The sequence below is a fragment of the Schistocerca serialis genome, chromosome 9 (assembly GCF_023864345.2).
Source record: "Schistocerca serialis cubense isolate TAMUIC-IGC-003099 chromosome 9, iqSchSeri2.2, whole genome shotgun sequence".
Classification (NCBI taxonomy): Eukaryota; Metazoa; Arthropoda; class Insecta; order Orthoptera; family Acrididae; genus Schistocerca; species Schistocerca serialis.
This window is the reverse complement of record NC_064646.1, coordinates 336,742,429-336,763,165: the sequence shown is the minus strand read 5'-3', so window position 1 is coordinate 336,763,165 and position 20,737 is coordinate 336,742,429. Positions and strand designations below refer to the sequence as shown.

At 37.9% G+C, this 20,737-nt stretch overlaps 1 protein-coding gene across 17 annotated transcripts in view; it reads right to left on the bottom strand.

The window, feature by feature from the left end:
- LOC126419898 (protein bric-a-brac 1-like) overlaps nucleotides 1-20,737 on the bottom strand; it is a 459,260-nt gene that overhangs the window by 20,051 nt on the left and 418,472 nt on the right. For 15 of the 17 annotated variants that reach the window (XM_050087166.1, XM_050087172.1, XM_050087164.1 and 12 more), the window contains 2 exons: nucleotides 5,743-6,098; nucleotides 4,519-4,717 (listed from right to left, as the gene is read on the bottom strand). In XM_050087166.1, coding sequence (XP_049943123.1) covers nucleotides 4,519-4,717; nucleotides 5,743-6,098 — 555 coding nt within the window. Of the gene's footprint in view, nucleotides 1-4,518; nucleotides 4,718-5,742; nucleotides 6,099-9,107; nucleotides 9,226-20,737 lie in introns of all 17 variants that reach the window. The other 2 variants (XM_050087167.1, XM_050087177.1) reach the window with 1 other exon arrangement.

Here is a 20,737-nt window from a genome sequence, read left to right as displayed (position 1 = left end):
AGACAGAATAAAGGTGCCAATATCGGTGCGACTGTCCTTCAAAAATGCCCCATCATTTCAGATATATTCAGAGCCTGGTGAGGTGTAATAGATTGTAGGACATTGCCAAGACACTCAAAAGCAAGAAGAGCAGCAGATTTGGCAGCAGCAGCAGCTTTGATCAACAGGGAACCTAACCACATCTTACTAAGACACTCCACTTCACCAAACTTGTCTTCGATATTTTGCACAAAAAGTAGTGGCTTTGTTGCGGTGAATGTTTCACCATGTGTCCTACTACAGACCAATTTGTGGGGAAAGAGTTTCACTCCAAGCCAGCGACACTAGGGAGGCAGTTATTCCCCAAATGACTTGCACTACAGAAAAAAAATTTGGAAGTGGAGGTCAAACCCCAAAGTGGAACCAAGAATGCAAAAAAAGATGAAAGAGAAAAAGCAAGGGAAACAAAACTGCACAGAATACAGGCTACCAGGTGGATAGCCAGGTTGACGTAAGAAATAACACTGAAAAAGGGGGAGGAGGGGACAGTGGGGAAGGATTGAGTATCGGGGAGGAAGAGGAGTGAGCATGGGGGAGGAAACGCAGCCCAGGAAGGAAGAATTATCTGCAATAGCTTGGGCCTCCTGGGCACTACACATGAACTCTCGAAACAACCGTCAGACGCTTAGGGGTTTAATTGACTGTTTCTTACACTGCAAGAAAAGTTAAAACAATATTACTACAATGAATTATCATGACAGTAAACAGTTGCAGCAGCAAAATGCATAAATGCTTTATGGCCATTTTTACTGTACTAAAAAAAAATATTAGTGTCGACCACCGTCTTAATTTTAAACTGTCTTCTGCTTTTCAGCCTTACATCATTCTCAATGGCTCTACAAGAGAAATACATGAAGGATATCAGTGAAATATCACTGGTACAATTAAATAAAATATACGTCCTACAAACTGAAGAAGCAATTACATCACTCAGTTCATTATCTACCAAATATTCATCTGGTGCAAGAAGATTGCCAAAAATTATCACTGCAAGGTGGCGTCAATGTATAAAAATATTACTAAAATGAGTAAGATGTAGCTCTTCAATAAAATAATTGATTACAACATACATGTAATTTAATAACCGGTAATGCACATTTACAAATGTTAAAATCAGTATACAGTGCAACCTCACATAGCAAGCGTAATTCGTTCCAGAATCTTACTATTAGTGCAACACACTCATTACCCAAAACCATTTAACACATATAAATTAATGTAAAATACAATAATGCGTTCCATGCAGTAAAACTACCGTAAGTTCCATCTTATTCACGCCATTTATTCAAAGAAAATTATGTACTTTATTATTCACGATATGTAAATAATTCTTTTTTACTAGGAAGCTACCTGTAGTCTTTTGTTCCTGCCAATGCTTGAACAGATGGCGAAAATGCAACACAGCATTATTGTCAAATTTGTAGCACGCATAACCACTGCTTTATTGGGGTGATGATTTTCAATGTACGATGCAACCTATTCCCATGCTTTTATTGCAGCACAAGATTGCTGCTTTGCTCTTACCACCTCCACCTCAACTTCTTGCTGTGAAACACACTAACTTCATAAGCTCTTCAGCAGTTATTTCTTGGCTGTGATCTTCCACAAGCTTATTGCTATCATCATTGTCCACTTCGAGTCCTATGCTCTTGGCCAAAGACACAATCTTATTGACTTCAGGCTCCCACAGGTACTGACTCACATGCCTAAAAGTCAAAATCGACAACATACTCTAGCCAAAGCTTGGTCCAAGCAAAAGTGAGAGTTCCCTAGGTAGCCCATTCCCATGCCTTTTCAATCATCTTGACGCAGGCAACGATGTTGACGTGATATTTGCAAAATTCTCCGAGAGAGAGAGAGAGAGAGAGAGAGAGAGAGAGAGAGAGAGAGAGAGAGAGAGAGAGAGATTGGTAGCTTCACTCAACTCAAAGCAACACTCGAAGAGTGCTTCAGTGTAGAACTTCTTTTAGTTAGAAACAACCTGCAGGCCCATAGGTTGGAGTAACAGAGTTGTGCTGGGAGGCAGAAATTGGGTCTTGATGAATTGAAATTCTTCAAGGAGGTGGTCTTGTAGCCTGGAGAATGGGCAGGAGCATTGTCCAAAACAAGTGAGGCATAGAGGGGCAGATTCATCTCAAGCAAAGTTTTTCACCGAAGAACCAAATACTTCATTGAACCAATCACAAAAAAACATCATGTGTCACCTATGACTTCTTGTTGAATCTCCACATCACATTTAACCTGCTCTTCTGGACTTAACACTTCTTGAAGGTTCATCGAGTTTCTCAGTCCTAAACTAGCAGCAGTTTAATTTTCAAATCACTGCTGCATTGGCACCTAATAGCAGCATGAGACAGTTTTCCATTGGCTTGTGACTGGGAAATGCATTCTCCTCCGCTGTTATAAACGTAAGCTTCGGCGTTTTTCCAAAACAGACCTGTCTCCTCACAATTAAAAATCTCCCTCGGAATCTATGAGCATCTGTAGTTGCTGATGAAGCTCTCTGCTGCCTGTGTGTCAGAGCTGGCTGCTTCCTCGTGCCTTGCAATTCTGTGGTATGCCGGTTCTTCTCTTAAACTTCCCGAATCACTCACGACTTCAACCACAGATGATCCTGGCGTCACCTTAATGAGGACGATGAAAATCATTCTCATCTTCTCACAAACGACAGTCTCCTTGCAATTTCTTTTCATTTATCCATATAAGGAGCAATCTTCCATCATCATCCTGAATATGAAACTGTTGTTTAGATACTTTTGTCACTCCCTTTGAAACATGTCTCTCCTTCATCTTGTCCTTGAGGATAGTGTAAATAGTTTATGTAGACCGATTGTATGTGCTTAATGCATCAGCAACGCTCACACCATGTTCAAGTTTTTCAATGATTGTGTGTTTCATTTCCAAGGTAATTTTCTTTCTCTTGTGGTCGTCGTCTTGTGACGATCTTTGGAGACATTTCTATGAAGGTAATTAAAATTTGCACACACAAAAAACACTGTATGAATCCCAGTTTAGAAAAACGTGTTATCACAAGCTGCACTAAGATGATACCAGAGAGAGCACTAAACCCAGATTGCAGTCCTGAAGACATTGTTCATATGCCATTGCCAACAATGAAAGGTGTTCGTTCTGCTGAACATTTTACCAGCCGTACACAAACAGTTGGTAATGTCACACTAAACTGTGAAATCATTGTCACTCATTACTCAAAGCATCGCGAATTGTGATTTTGGGAGATGCTCATTAAGCTAGGTTCCATTGTATTGGTAGCATATATGTATATTACATATTTTAATTTACACACTTATGCTTCTCTCTGCAAAACTGTTACATGCAAAATACATTTCCTGTCATTTTGCATACAACTTCATACACTTTGTTTTATCTTATGGCTGGAATACCAATATACTGATTTTAACATTTATATATGCATTTCTGAATACCGACACATCCATTGTAATTCATTATTTTACTGACAAGCTAGATGTTCACTTATTTTCATTACATTTTCATGCACTGATGCCACCTTGAGGTCTCCTTGCACCAGTTGGATATTTGGTTGATGATTAACTGGGTGATGTAACAGATATAATACAATATTATTTGTCATTTAAAACAAGACTGTCAATAACTGTATCAGTACTTCTGTATTTCAAAACAATTTTCATAAATTCCTATAGTACAGTCATCTGCCGTCTTGTCCACTTAATAATACTTTCATGTTTACAGCAAGTCAGTTTGCACTCAAATATCAAAGTAATATGAACTAGATATTCTGCAGCCACATTTGGCAGATTCAGTTTCTTTTTACTGAAAAATATGTTATAGATATTTCGACGCGTTAACCTCTCCATTTTTTTCGATGTGCATTTAATGTATTTTGTCAATATTTTGTCACTGAATGCTTTCTTCTTCCACCTTTACAAGTACATTTTATGTAACTGCACCAATTTTAGGGCTGAGCTGCATCAGGATAGCATCTTTCAAAATGCTATCATACTTCTCATTCAACGTTTCAGCTAAAGGTTCGTCTTATACAAGATAATGCACGAATACGACATGCACTTTTGTGAAAATCTTCAAGTAACTATAAATCGATTGCCTGCAGTATGTGCAGACACAAATCCAACGGAACATGTTTGGAACCAACTGACTAGCAATTCATAGCCACATGAACACACACATACCGAGTCATTTCTAATGAGTCACTGTCAATGACCAAGGCACACTCGAGCAGCAGCATCTCGACAAAAATGTGGGCAGCATGCCAAAAAGGATCCATGTGTTACAATGCATGGGGCAATGTTAACCAGCAGCAAATTTTGTTTTCAAAGATGATTCTTTGAGAGAGGGGGGTAAAAAATGCATTTATTTTGGTATTTATTTCACAGTAAAGTTAGTTTTCTGTTTCATTAAGTTAATTGCTTTATTGCCAACACAATCCTCTGCAATAACCAGTTAATAGAGGCAAGGAAATACCTTTGATTTGGAGAGCCTCTGCAGCAGCAAGCAATGAGGGTAACTTGTCTTGACCAACATTGACTTCTCCCCTATACATGAAGTCAACAAGTGCCTGCACTTCCCAATAACGCAGATCCTTCATCAGTACAATTGGGTGCTGGCATGGGTTTTCACTTAACAGTCCTTCAAAGTACGAACTGCAAGCTGACAAGATGACCTGTAGAGGAAAAAAGCTTATCAATTTGTTGAACCCAAAAAATTATGATTCAGTGGGAGTAGCTTCTGAAATATCATTCCACATTCTAATCAGAGATGCTTTAAAATTTATTTAAATTATTAAATCGTTCCCATTACAAGTATAAGGTAAAATCAAAAAGCATCTGTCTGAAGGCCATATAGTCCACAAGGAGAAAGCTGATCAGGAAAAATCACTGTGAGCAGTGAGGTAATCATTCCACCAACACATCAGGTTGAAGATATCCGTTTGGTAAAACGGCAGCATCCTGCTGCGTAAAGAAGTCCATAACTGCCTGCTACACATCTCTGTCCACAAGAAATTGTTGACCCTTCAAAGCCTTGTTTAAGGGACCGAAGGCATCATAATCTCACTGGGAGAGATCATAACTATACGGCAGGTGCTTGGATGTCTCCCACTTGAGTTGGAGTACCTTCAGAGTTACATTTGCGATACAGAGGCATGCATTATCATATAGCGGCAGCAACCCTCGTGAGCGCACCATCTGACAATGGCGGTTTTAGACATACATGCTGCCGCAGACAGGTTCTACATTCTTTAATGGATGTCTATCGATATTCATCCTTCGGTAGCCAAGGAAAGAATAATAGCACACTGGTCCTATTTGGACACATTTTTAATACCGTCGCCATAGTTCACATTTCCCCACTTACACACACACACACACACACACACACACACACACACACACACACACAGTGCCAAAACATGAAGGCTACACTAATTCCTTGCCTAATGTTAGTACTTCCATACCCACATCAGAGACATGCTACACTGCATAATGCTGCAGTAATTCCCTCAGACAGAAACTTTTTGAACCCCCCTTATAGCTTTAACTTCTCAACTGTTTCACTGGGTTCAGATAAATGGTCAGTTACTGTGATGTTAATTATCCAACATACTGAAATTTTTAATCAAACTGTTGGTGCTGTCGCACAATTTCCCCCTAAACCTCCTACAATAATGTGAGGAATGTAAGAAAATACCTTGTGACATTTTATGCTGCGCCCTTCACACGCCAGCGTCACATCAACAAATTGCTCATTGGTCAGCAAGCTGGGGAAAGTGGCTTGCATGTTTGAGTGATAGCTGTTCCAACGCAGGCAAACCTCCGGAGGGGCCACTTGTGGCGACTGCGGTGGGGACGGGCTCACTGCACGCCGAGGCGGGCCTGTAGCCTTGTTGGCACCGTGCTGCTGCATTGTGCCTGGCTGCCCAATTTGCTTCTTAAGCATTGCCATCTGCTGCCCAACCGACTGCTTCGCAGACTGCTGACCACCTCCACCTGCACCACCTCCCCCTCCTCCTGGGCCTCCACTCGTCCCTGGCATCTGCTGCGGAACTGTAAATATTGGAAATAAAACATTCTTGTGGCTCTGTGTATGTAAGGTTCATTTCGATAAATAAAAGTCGTTCTCAAGTTATCAGATCACAGCAACAAAAAATAACCATTTGTGAGAAAAGAAAAAATTTCCAGCTATGATTCATTAGTAAGAGCTATGTACAATAAATTATGTAAGAAACAGTTTCAAAATGCGTGTACAAGAACAGAGTCAACTGTCGGTTGCTAAATTAAGCAGATGATTAAAGCATTAAAATTGTGGAGGGGTGGGGGGCAAAGTACTTTCTTAGGGTCCAAAAAGTGTGATGTGTGGTTTATTTGTTTTGACAAGTAGCTATCTTATCAAATGCTTCACACTGCACAAACAAATGTGTAGACTCTGGCATGGTTATCTGAGTAGAAAGTACAGATTTTTGTCTGTTTACCCCAACAGCAACAGTTCACCATTATAATCAATAATTTCCAGCGGTCTGTTCAAATATCCTGCTTCGCAAGTAACCACTTTGCATGGATGACAATAATAATGCTGAATTTAGCTATCTGATCGGTCTAGAACAGAACATTATCACATCAGGCTGCAGAAAGAGACTAACAGTGTGCACAGATCGTTTTATGCCTGTGCACGTGCTTACGTAATGCCTGTACTAAACTTACTCACAAATGATTCTGTGCATGTTATATTCTATTATGAAATAACATCATCAATAACCAATAACCTTACACAACAAAGAGTGGTCTCATGACCAGTCAAATTTTCACGGGCACCATCACATAAGCAATATGGAATTAACCGATATGTTGCCGAGAAGTGTACTGTACCCTGTACAGTACAGATTACATCCTAAAAAGCTTAATCTCAAAAACTTCAAATACTGGAGGTATTTGCTAGTAATAGGTTATAATTCTGACATACTGTTCTGATGATTAAATTAAGGGCCAATGCCTTGGATTAAGTCTCAGGAGTGTTCTGTAACTGTTTTGTAAGAAGTTCACATATTACTTATCTCCAAGGCTTATTTTCTTCTCCCTTGAGGACACACAATTTCTATCCTCATTTGGAATTCCTGGCAGGTAACCCTCCGTAAAACAATACTTTGTTTCTTTTCTCCCCAGCCACAATGAATCACTATAAAATGATTTCTGTAATGAAAATTGAAGAAATTGTGAATGACCACAATTTCATGGCTGCTTCTGATGGTCAGGATGGAGATGAAACAAATGAGACCACTGACATCATCAATCTCCCTCCAGATCACGTAGATGAGGTGTCTGTCTGTGATAAAACATTTGAAGATAATCTTCCAGCTGATGTGCCAGGTACCTTGGACGTTCACACTTGTGAAGATACACAGGATGAGGAAAACGCACACCACCCCAAGAAGAAAATCACTTCCAATCAGACGACAGAATACGCAGCCTACAACAAAACCTACCTTGATATGGCAGAAAGTGAACACCACAAATGCAATTTAGTGGCAATGTCTGTAGCTGAGTGCTTTGAAAATTTTTTTTATGAACAAGTACTGAACTTTATTACCAGTCAAAGCATCCAATATGCTACACAGAACAATAATCATAGCTTTGAGTTATCCAGTATGGAGCAATATGTCTAAAAATCCTTTATCTATTCATTGGATACCATGCTTTCCCACAGGATCAGCAGTATTGGAATGAAGGCCAGGACTTCGGTATAAGAAGCATACAACAGTGTATGAGCCAAAACAGATAACAGTTAAGTGAAGGCACCACTTCATTTCCAGATAATGCATTTGAACAGAATCACAGCTGGTGAATGGAAAACTTGAAATTTGTCCCTTGATGGCCTTGGTGAATGAGAATTTAATGAAATTTAGAGTTCATTCTTATAGCGGGAGCAATAACGAGCAAATTGTTTGATATTCCTGACACCATTATCTGAAAGAATTTATTTCCACAAAACCAGGTAAGATTTGGATTCAAACAGTGGGCCATGTGTTGTTCCAAATTAGTTGATATTTTAGGATGTTCTATGAAGAGAAAATGAAAGGATTCAGGTGGTGTTTAAGTCTTGGGACTTGGAATATTTGTACTCAATGCTCTTAAGACTTCTTTTTTCTGCAACTTCCTGAACTTCACAAAATCTTGTCAAGAATGACAACAGACAATTTAAAGAGTTTCATGTAAAAGTAAATCTGTTGTGCGCTCATGTATTGCAAAAACAAACACTCCACCTCCCTGCCTAAACAATATTTTTGTCCACCCAAATCATCACACTACAATTTGTATTTCAGTAAAAGAAATAATGACAGATGCTTGAAAATTATATGCTAATGTTCAATGTGCATTCCAAAAAGTGCATGACAAGCAATTTTGCCATACGTGGTTTATATGCTCTTATTACTTAGCATCTAGGCCCTACCTGTCATTGTGTATGTACACTGCATTGGTGCTTACAAGTCTTGTAAAAGGGTTGATTAAAACCTATCATTCAGAAGGACGTAAGCAAACCAACTCAAATGCTCCATAAATGACCGACTGATGGAAAACTGCCACAGGAGTTTATCACAATGAGAAACTGATTGATAGAATTTTTCATTATAGCAATTTTATGATATAATGTGTGTTGTAAAATAAAGAGAGGCTATCAATTTAGGAAATCACACTTAACTGTTTAAACGTTACCTGGGGAACAATCATGAGATGAGACGACACTCTCTCAAGATATAACTTGTCTTGCGACATTGTTCTGAAGACTATAGTACAACTGCAAGTGTTATTATTAAGGAATAATCCTTTTACCACTGGCAATGCGTTAGGTTGTAGGTACTGCTAGTTACTACACACAAGGATGGTAATACATTCAAACTTCCTGTAACTGTGTATTCATTGTAAGCAATTATTAAAGTCTGAATCAAGGATTAAATACTTTACAGTCTGCTTTCTAGCCCTGATATGATTAGCTGTCTCCCATTCACACTTATTCAGAGCATCAACTCAAGAGTGCACTGTTTATGACAACATACTACTAACAGCACAGCTGGGACCAATCTGCTGAGCTGCGTAGGTCACGCTTCATCGCGGAGAGCTGCTCATGTTCGTGAATGTGCCTGCGCCAAACGTGTCTTTCCAGGTTGGCAGCGTGGTTTCCCTAAGTACAAACAAGTTGTTTAATAAGGAAAGATCTCATGCAGCAAGAGTGTTACTTCAGTTCAGGGTGAAAATAAGAAACAACTTTTCAAATGATTATGCTGGAATATTTGGTCAAAGGGGTAGGCACAGTAGGAATTAAGGAAAGGTGAAATTTAGATACTTGTATGTATGACAACTCAGTTCTGTGTAACTAGGAGAAAATTAGAAAGGGTATGAAAGGTAAGCCTGAGTCTACAGGCAATGGAAAAAACATGCGGCGGTAAAGATGGAAAATTAGTGCTCTATGTCCTATTAACAATGATATCAGCAGTGACAAGAAACAAGTGCAACTTCGACATTGCAATTTGTTTCTTGTATGTTTCTTTGACAATAATTTCAAATTCTGCTCTGACTATACTTCAGTAAGCAGAGAGTACGTTGGAAAAAAGTGCGGAAATTTTCCAGTCTTAAGACTTACTGCAAATATATGCATCTCTCAATATTATTGTTATTATTATTATTATTATTATTATTATTGTCAAACAGTGCAACTTTCAGTTAACATCACTTCTTGGTATTCTTACAAAAATAATGAAAATATGATTTTAGGACTGCTATTAAAATTCAAGACACCACAAAAAGTAGATTACATAGTGTGTTCGGAAATTCCTGTTACAAGGGGAGTGAATATATAATATTTTGAATAAGAATCCATGCCCAGAAACAATGTTCCGTCCTATGACTCTTTCAGTTCAGATGTTTAAGTCATCCACTTCTACTTTATGAATTGAATTAGGCATGACAATATGATTAATAGGTAACAAACTGAAAGGACATAACAAAAACATTATATATCACTTAAGCACATTGGCTTGTATTAACACTTAAAATATTACATGTTTATATTATTCCAAAACAACGTGGAACCTTGCATATTGTACACGCAGAACAGTACTGATGCATTACAACAGTGGCTCGATGTGGCGACCACTGACATTGTACATAGAAAGCAGATTATCGTAGACACACACTATTCCACATGGTCTCTCTTCAATCTCTAGTGAAGTGGCCAGAACTCTTGTCAGCAGGCATCATCATGCTGAAACCAAATTTCCTGATGTACATTCAGTGCACAGCTTCCAAGAACTGGTCCACCATGTTTTGTAGGAAGATCAAGTGCAAGGAGGTTTGGCCTAATCACATGAACATCAAGAATACCTGGCCGCAAACTGATAGCAAACCAGTGATGAAATCCCTGAACACGTGTGGCATGAGGGTTTCATTTGCCCAGAAAGTGCTGTTTCGCGAATTCAGAACACAGTCTCCAGTGAACTTACATTCATTTACTATATTGCAGATACATAGCAGCAAGGCAGACATTAACCGACATAGGTGACCGTCTTGACGTAGCAATTGTAATCCTGCCTACACTACTGCATATCACGACAAGCAACTCTTGACCCTTTACTCCTTCCCTCGGCAGACATTGACACGTTACACATCTGAAATGAAACCGGCACAGGATGGTAATGGCACATTCCCAGATAAGAGTTCCTATTCAAAATGTTATCTACTCACTCCCTCTACAAGTCCTGAAAGTTTGTAACAGGCAATTCCAAATAGCCTGTATGTAGCATAATTGGTTTAAATATCGTGCTCTGATTCCTTGCACCCACTGAAACATTAATAGCTTAAAATATTCAGTTCAATCACACATCTCCCTACACTTCGACCTCTTAAAACCCACTCAAAAATGCATGCATACTTAGCCTTGAACCAGTAAGAAGTGAGCTGAAAACAAAAGTGAGTGGTACATATTCACTAGAAGAACAGTAACAGGATACTCCTCTTGTAACTTATAAACACAAGGAAAATTTAACCAAAGTCATATTCGTTTCATAAATAAAAGCATCCTTTGGCAAGTGTTAACTTCAGCTACTTGAGACAGACTCATTAACATGATACGGTTCAGAAACATTTTTCAAGTATGAACACTGCGTTATGGGAGGTGTTCACAAAATAGAATTAAATAGGCAAAAGGGAAGAACTGTAACAGTTCTCCGAACTGCATCAGTATCAGTGTGTGTCTGCTTATCGTATACATGCCAATGTTCTCGCAAAATAATTGTGTTATGTGACTAATAATGACCACACCGAAGGAAAAATGCTTCAACAAACTGAATAATGTAACTGTGTGTTAAACGGTGTGACACACACACACACACACACACACACACACACACACACACACACACACACAGACAGACAGACAGAGAGACACAGAGAGAGAGAGAGAGAGAGAGAGAGAGAGAGAGAGAGAGAGAGCGCACAGGTAATAAGTGGCTACCGGTAGCATTAGCAGTAATGTGACACTTGCTTATTTAAGGAGCAAATGCACGACATGTAGCACAAGTTTTTCTGAGCAAGGCTTTCCAGTTGAGCCCAGTTTACTCAGCTTTGTAATTGTTTTCAAGAGTCAGCATTGTAACCTTGAAAGAATCAGCAGACAATCTCTCTCCTTATACTTGAAACTCATGAATGCCGTGTCTTGACTAGGCGGTGCTTGCTTTAAAATTTGACAGCTGCCTGAATGGGACCAGGGATATGTTCTCCTTGTGACATTTCCCTGTAAACAACTTGTCAACAATCATCTTGATCAGTATTCATGGATAGACTCTTTGTTTTACAACTTGTCACTCCATACTTGGTTGCAGATTCACATCTTCTAACCTTTTATATTTATCTCTCATAGAAAAATTAAGAATGACAGAATCACATGCCTTCTATAAGTTGCAGAATGTCATTAGTGATATTTTAACAATAAATTTTTTAATGTACCTAATGTAAATAACTGCCCCAGTAGACCAGTCTCTTGGAAATCCAAATGTCAATAAATAAGTATACCATTACTAGAAACATGTATGACAACTACTAATGACTAAATTTTGGACTATATGCATTAACAATACTGAACACATACCCTTTATGTAAATTATTTGTTACTTTCCTTACTCAACAATATCTCTAAAAACACTTCCTCTACCACAGATCAATAAGTACACTAGAGTTTGTTGACAAATGAATGCCACAGCAGGTAGGAAGGGAACTGTTCTATAGTGTGACATGTGCAATAGGACTGAACTCGATGCTGACAACTTTAAGTAACACCTTAAATCATCCTTTCGAGTAAATAATTCCTGGTACCTTGCCACATTCGGGGCATCTCATGGTGAGCCACTATGACTTGTCTTGTTGTAATAAGAATTGAACAGTCACAAAAGATGACTGGTTGAAGTAATTTCTGAAAACATTTATTTCTCATAGCTGCATTGGGCCACCACAGCCATAACGGATAAAAGTTTTATTTCACCATCTAGCCAGGTAACAGGAACAAAGAGACATACAGAAAATTTAATACAGTGGGGTAGTTCAGAGTCAATCGATTTTGAATATTACCTACCCAGGGACACTTTGTTGAATCACCATAAATACTTGGATGGAGACGCCAAAGTTTATCAGTCGTTCACTACAGTTTTTGTACCTCCCATACAAAAATCCATACAGATCACTAATTACCCCGTCAAAGTGACAATTTGATATTTGACAATGATGTTAGCCATGTCAGTCTATGACTAGTGGAAATCTATACTACACAAGTGGAAAACTATACTACACACAGATAAGTCACCATTTAACATTGTTGCCAAAAATATTGATGATTACTTAACCAAGTTACTTCAAATTTTTTTTACACAATACTCAGTTAAACATTAGAGAGGAGGAGGAGGTGATGCACAGACAGTGGGAGAGCGGGGGGTGGAGGAGCAAAGTATTGTCAGGTTCGCTACTGGCTGTACTAAACAACATTCATTTGGTGGGTTTGCCAAGGCATTTACTGACAGACTACTACCTACTGACAGATTTATGTCTGGGTCTGTCAACATAAAATGAGGAGAAAAGCTCAGCTATACATTTTTGTGTGTGTGTTCTGTTCATGTGTACTGACATGAAGTGTGTTACCCACCATTTCAGTTTTAATGTTATTTGATAAATTCCTTTCAAAAACAGCTCATTTCAAAGTTTTTATAATCTGTTGTTTAGGTTACCGTAAAACACTGTTATAATTATTCAGGTGAATGTTCATAAATGATAGAACAGTGTTTGTTTATAGTTATCTCTACTGGCAAATCCATTCCTAGTTCATAATGTGATTAGTTTCCATTTACTCCTGACGTAATACGGTAAATATAGACTGAAAACAGTGCATGAATCTTTTACAAAAAATGAAAACATTTTACTTTTGTAACAATCATTGAAATTTAGATCGGTGCATATATTACTATCAACAATGCACCTCTTTCAAAAATGTGCTGGCCAAAGAAAAATCCCTGCTTCAATGAAAAATCTTTTCTGAACAAGTTCAGTCACACTATTATTATTATTATTATTATTATCTTTTTTCCTTTCTCAGACCTCAGGACCTTGATCAAGCGTGACTTCCTTTTAACTGTGTGGTATATGTTATACTGCATTTAGGAACTTTCAGGTAATTGAACATGTATCAATAATTACGGATTTCTGTAGCTGTATATATATGTTTGGATGTAGCTGTATTGCATTGATGTACTGGTGGATATTGTGTGGTATGACTCCTGTAGTTGATAGTATAATTGGTATGATGTCAACTTTATCCTGATGCCACATGTCTTTGACTTCCTCAGCCAGTTGGATGTATTTTTCAATTTTTTCTCCTGTTTTCTTTTGTATATTTGTTGTATTGGGTATAGATATTTCGATTAGTTGTGTTAATTTCTTCTTTTTATTGGTGAGTATGATGTCAGGTTTGTTATGTGGCGTTGTTTTATCTGTTATAATGGTTCTGTTCCAGTATAATTTGTATTCATCATTCTCCAGTACATTTTGTGGTGTATACTTGTATGTAGGAACGTGTTGTTTTAAAAGTTTATGTTGTAAGGCAAGCTGTTGATGTATTATTTTTGCGACATTGTCATGTCTTCTGGGGTATTCTGTATTTGCTAGTATTGTACATCCGCTTGTGATGTGATCTACTGTTTCTATTTGTTGTTTACAAAGTCTGCATTTATCCGTTGTGGTATTGGGATCTTTAATAATATGCTTGCTGTAATACCTGGTGTTTATTGTTTGATCCTGTATTGCAATCATGAATCCTTCTGCCTCACTGTATATATTGCCTTTTCTTAGCCATGTGTTGGATGCGTCTTGATCGATGTGTGGCTGTGTTAGATGATACGGGTGCTTGCCATGTAGTGTTTTCTTTTTCCAATTTACTTTCTTCATGTCTGTTGATGTTATGTGATCTAAAGGGTTGTAGAAGTGGTTATGAAATTGCAGTGGTGTAGCCGATGTATTTACATGAGTGATTGCTTTGTGTATTTTGCTACTTTCTGCTCGTTCTAGAAAGAATTTTCTTAAATTGTCTACCTGTCCATAATGTAGGTTTTTTATGTCGATGAATCCCCTTCCTCCTTCCTTTCTGCTTAATGTGAATCTTTCTGTTGCTGAATGTATGTGATGTATTCTATATTTGTGGCATTGTGAACGTGTAAGTGTATTGAGTGCTTCTAGGTCTGTGTTACTCCATTTCACTACTCCAAATGAGTAGGTCAATATTGGTATGGCATAGGTATTTATAGCTTTTGTCTTGTTTCTTGCCGTCAATTCTGTTTTCAGTATTTTTGTTAGTCTTTGTCTATATTTTTCTTTTAGTTCTTCTTTGATATTTGTACTATCTATTCCTATTTTTTGTCTGTATCCTAGATATTTATAGGCATCCGTTTTTTCCATCGCTTCTATGCAGTCGCTGTGGTTATCCAATATGTAATCTTCTTGTTTAGTATGTCTTCCCTTGACTATGCTATTTTTCTTACATTTGTCTGTTCCAAAAGCCATACTTATATCATTGCTGAATCCTTCTGTTATCTTTAGTAATTGGTTGAGTTGTTGATTTGTTGCTGCCAGTAGTTTTAGATCATCCATGTATAGCAAATGTGTGATTTTGTGTGGGTATGTTCCAGTAATATTGTATCAATAATTTGTATTATTTAGCATGTTGGATAGTGGGTTCAGAGCAAGGCAGAACCAGAAAGGACTTAATGAGTCTCCTTGGTATATTCCACGCTTAATCTGTATTGGCTGTGATGTGATATTATTTGAATTTGTTTGGATATTAAGTGTGGTTTTCCAATTTTTCATTACTATGTTTAGGAACTGTATCAATTTAGGATCTACTTTGTATATTTCCAATATTTGTAGTAACCATGAGTGGGCTACACTATCAAAAGCTTTTTGGTAATCAATGTATGCGTAGTGTAGCGACCTTTGTTTAGTTTTAGCTTGATATGTCACCTCTGCATCTATTATCAGTTGCTCTTTACATCCTCGTGCTCCTTTGCAACAGCCTTTTTGTTCTTCATTTATAATTTTGTTCTGTGTTGCATGTGTCATTAATTTCTGTTTAATGACTGAAGTTAATATTTTGTATATTGTTGGTAGGCATGTTATGGGGCGATATTTAGCTGGGTTCGCTGTGTCTGCTTGATCTTTAGGTTTCAGATATGTTATTCCGTGTGTAAGTGTATCAGGGAATGTGTATGGGTCTGCAATGTAACTGTTAAATAATTTAGTTAGATGTGAATGTGTTGAGGTGAACTTCTTTAACCAGAAATTTGCTATTTTATCATTTCCAGGGGCTTTCCAATTGTGAGTAGAATTAATTGCTTGGGTGACTTCATGTTGCAAAATTATCACTTCAGGCATTTGTGGTATCATCTTATATGTGTCTGTTTCTGCTTGTATCCACCGTGCATGCCTGTTATGTTGTACCGGGTTTGACCATATGTTGCTCCAGAAGTGTTCCATGTCTGTTATGTTTGGTGGAGTGTTTATTTTAATGTGTGCGTTATCGATTGTCTTTACATTGCAGGCCCATACACATTCCCTGATACACTTACACACGGAATAACATATCTGAAACCTAAAGATCAAGCAGACACAGCGAACCCAGCTAAATATCGCCCCATAACATGCCTACCAACAATACACAAAATATTAACTTCAGTCATTAAACAGAAATTAATGACACATACAACACAGAACAATATTATTATTATTATTATTATTATTATTATTATTATTATTATTATTATTAGCGCCACTGAGTAATTGTTCACTTGTTACACTACTAGGAGCAACTGACAAATGCTAGTGAGCTAGTAGCAACAGATGGTGGTACTTGTGTCCACTTTATTTCCACCACCTTAATGGATCATCTATTAGAGGAAGTCTTTTTCCTTTTTGTACTCCAGTAGGTTTGGGTGTAGCATCAAAAGCAGATTGTCTTTTTCGTTAGTCGTTGAATTTCATTCATATTTAACATTAATCTTAACATTTGTAACAATGTTCCCAATTGTGATTCTGTGATTAAGCCACAACTTATTGATGGCTGATTTTAAATTTTAAATTGGCACCTTTTATTTCTAGTAGGTTTGCAATCATCTTGAGGGGGGGGGGGGGGGGGGTTACCTTCAGATTCTCTGATTTTATTGAATTTAGCACGTTAAAATTCAGGAGCAAGCAAGAAACACTTTTTTTTGTTTTCTTCGAAAAAAAAATTCCTACCCCGAGATACAGGCCTCCAAAATTGGCACTGCAAATTTCAGAAATATTTTTAAAATGCTGTAATTCTAGATATTTTGTTAGAGTTTTTTTATTTGAAAGATAATTGCTTTATGATTACAATGGTGTCCTCTGTTTGGACATATCTGTCAAAGTTCTTTAACTGCCACCTTTTGAATTTTTTTTTATAATTTACAGACATTTTTTTGAAAAATGCCAATGCAGAAAAGTTAGATTTTTTTCTGTTGACTAGTACCATGTAGATAGGTAGAACGACATTCTCTGTAATAGAGAGCATCCACTTTAATTGTTTACTGAAGAGGCTTCTAAGAAATCTGAGACCATACAGTGAGTTCTGTGCTTCCATAAGGAATTTGCCAGTGTGTTTCAAGAAAAGGACTGTTTGAAATGTCTTCTGACTGGGGCCACAGGAGAGTGAAGTGTGCTGACTATTTGCATATCCATAAATGAGTGATATATAAGAGACAGACAGACTTTGTTCAGGTTCTCATTTGACGAATGCCAGGAATTTTTCACGAATATCAATTCAGCTGCTGAATTTGTGCATCCTACAGTGAAAAGGTCCAAGTTTTAACTATTATTTCAGAGACATTTTCAAAGAAAACAATTTTGAACCACGTTCCAGCAGTATCAAAGTACATGGAACACGAATCAAGAAATTTGAGGTCTGTAAAAGGAGTCTTTGGAACAGCAGATCCACATTATGGTCATCCTGTAGAAACAGCTCAAGTTCAAATAGTGCAGTCATTTTATTTGGGAGATGTATGGGACTGTTCTCGCCAGAGTGCCAACAAAAGAGGCACTATAACTGTAACAGTTGAAGATCAAAAAGTTGTGAAAGTGAAGAGGTACACGACTCTCAGCATTAAAGAAACTTTTGTAATTTATAAGAGCAACTATACAACTTCACATATTAGAAAACCAAAATTGTATGCACTACAACGTAGTTCCATACCTACCTAGAGATGTCTGTTTATGTGAGTACTGCACAAATTTTGAACATTGTGTGATAATTTTGAAGAACTTAATGGAGCATGTGACATGACACCTTGGTTGGGCATGTGAAGTCATTAATAGTCTTCGACATAAAGCAAGAGACTTGTTTGTTGCAAGAATGTGGTGATTGTGTTGGAAAGGGAGGACCGTCTTTACAGACACTTGGCCTGGAAGACGTAGCAGATAACTCTGCAGGAATTACATACGTGACATGGGAGGAAAATAAACTAATTAAGAAAACTATCTTTAGTGCCTCACTGTGATTTTGCTGAGAAATGGCCTGTAATTCTCCCACAAGAAGTCATTGGAGTAATGACCAAGTTTCAATTTTCACAGGAATGACATACTTTCAAAAGAAGACCATAAGTATTGCAGTTATAAATGATGACACAGGACATGACTCTGAACATGCTTTGCTATCAATGCACAAAATTCTTCAACTGCAAACAGGGCACAGAGGGTCATCATTATTTCTGATGGTGCTCCTAGTCATTTTAAAAATCGTTACCAGCTGTTTGAGTTGGGGAAGTCGCCTGTGCCAACTGACTGGGTATACAGTGCTACAGTTCATGGGAAGAGACCTTATGATGGTGTAGGAGGCTTGCTGAAGCACCATGCTACAAAAAACAAATCTTTCCAGACCAAATACAGCTGCGATTCAGAATGCTGAGGATTTTACAAGTTGTGAAATCTCTCACACCCATAGCCCTCATTCTTTTGTCCAAAGAGGAAATCAAAGAATTCCATGACCAGAAAAAACAAGAATGGTCCAAACAAACTACTCCTGTAATTCAGAAGACACATTTTTGGACTCAGTGTGATGGCCATGTACTTTAAAGAGCAAGAAAGAAGAGAATTTCGTTCGTTCAGCCGACACTTCAGAAACAAGAGGATAATATTCAGATTCACTACTTGAGAAGGGGGATGTTTGTGGCATGTGTGTGTGACTGGTGTATTGCAGAGTTTATAGACACTGGTTAAGAGTTAAACAAACTTGTAGTGAACTTTATGCTACTACATGGACCAGCTGCTGGATACAGATTTCCAGCTGAAGGACAGCAACAACACCATCAGTGCTCACTTCCTGTTCACAACGTTTTGAAGTTTGTAAGTGCTCCAGTTCCTATTGGTTCAAGAGGAAGGCATCACTCTATATCAAAGGAAAATTCTGAAGCAGTGGAACACATTTTTAGTTCATGGCTGGCTAATTTCAGTACAAAACAGAGTGCACAGAAGTTGTATAAATTGAAACATTTTAAGTCTTTGGACCTTTCACATACATTTTGGAACCATTTAAAATGCTTGAAAAATGAGTCTTACTCATCTTTCAAAACTAAAATTATGTTAAAGAGAGCTATGTTTTGATTTTTATGTGCCTTTTATGTGACAATGTGGTAAAAAAACAGGTTTGATGTTTGGAAAAAATATCAATTGTTTATCAAACCAGTTCAGAGGAAGACCTCCTTTTCAAGGAATGTAGAACTGTATGGTATTAATCAAAAGAGCGAAAAAAAAAAAAAAAAATTTGGGGTAGCATTTTTGAAAAAAAAAAAATCCATAAATTATAAAAGTTCACAATGCTATAGTAAAAGATCTTTGACAGATAAGTCCAAATGGAGGATGTCTTTGTAATCATAAAGCAATTATCTTTCAAATAGAAGAAACTCTAACAAAACATTTAGAACTGTTCCAGAGATACAGCATTCTAATTTTTCCCAAAATTCTCATCGTCAGAATGGTATGCGCCGTGTCATCTTTGGAGGGCTGCATCTCTTGAGCATTATACATACATATATATACATACATACATACACATACATATACATACATACATACATACATACATACATATATATAATTTTTTTTTTACAAAACAAAAAATAAGTGTTCCTTACTTAAGACTTTCATTTTAACATACGCTAAATTCAGTAACATCCGGGACTATGAAGATAATATTTTTTCCTTGACTGCCTGAATTAATAGGGACTATGCCAGACGGTAACACTCGTGATTTACTACATCTACACGCCATCTTGGTAACTTTGCCTTTTACGATGTGAATGTGCAGTACCATCAGATACGATATTGCAAACAACTGCAATGCTTTACCCTGTTAGATCTCCTATCCCAAACAATACAGTGCACTGCTTGGTGATTTATGCCCTATTCTTTAAGTATCGTTTCAAATTTTGTTAACAATATCTTGAAATACCATGAGAAGTCAAAGAGCCATGAAGTTCCAGAATGTGGATCACACCGTAAGTCAGTTGTGAAAGATTTTTTTTTTTTTCCAAATTCAAATAAATTTGATTTTTCTTGCCACCTTATTGTACAAGTTATCAAACGAATCTGCTTTCTTTCTTTCTTTTGTTGGTGCATTGCCCCACGGCTTTGCAGGGTCGGCATTGTTGGGAACGGATTGGCAAAGTTAATTTTAAGGGGTGGCCAGATGCCCTTCCTGCAGCCACCCCGTACCCCCCCCCCCCCCCCCCCCCCCCGGGTCGGAATTAGTGTAATCCATGGAACAGTTCGAACGTATTCATATGTCTGCGAGTCGTGTAACTGAGGCGGAACGTGGGTACCAGCCCGGTATTCACCTAATGGGATGTGAAAAACAGTCTAAAAGCCACATCCAGGCTGGCCGGCACACCGGGCGGATTCGATCCGTGGGCGGCGCGCCTACCGAGTCCAGGAAGCGGCGCATTAGCGCTCTCGGTTAACCTGGCGGTACAAGTTATAATGATAAAAAATCACCTTCCAACTTATACTCTGGAACAGCAGCATTCATTACTCTGCGAAACCAGGTACCCTCGACAAAATTACGCGATGAGGTCCGGTGGGTAATCACACAATCCATT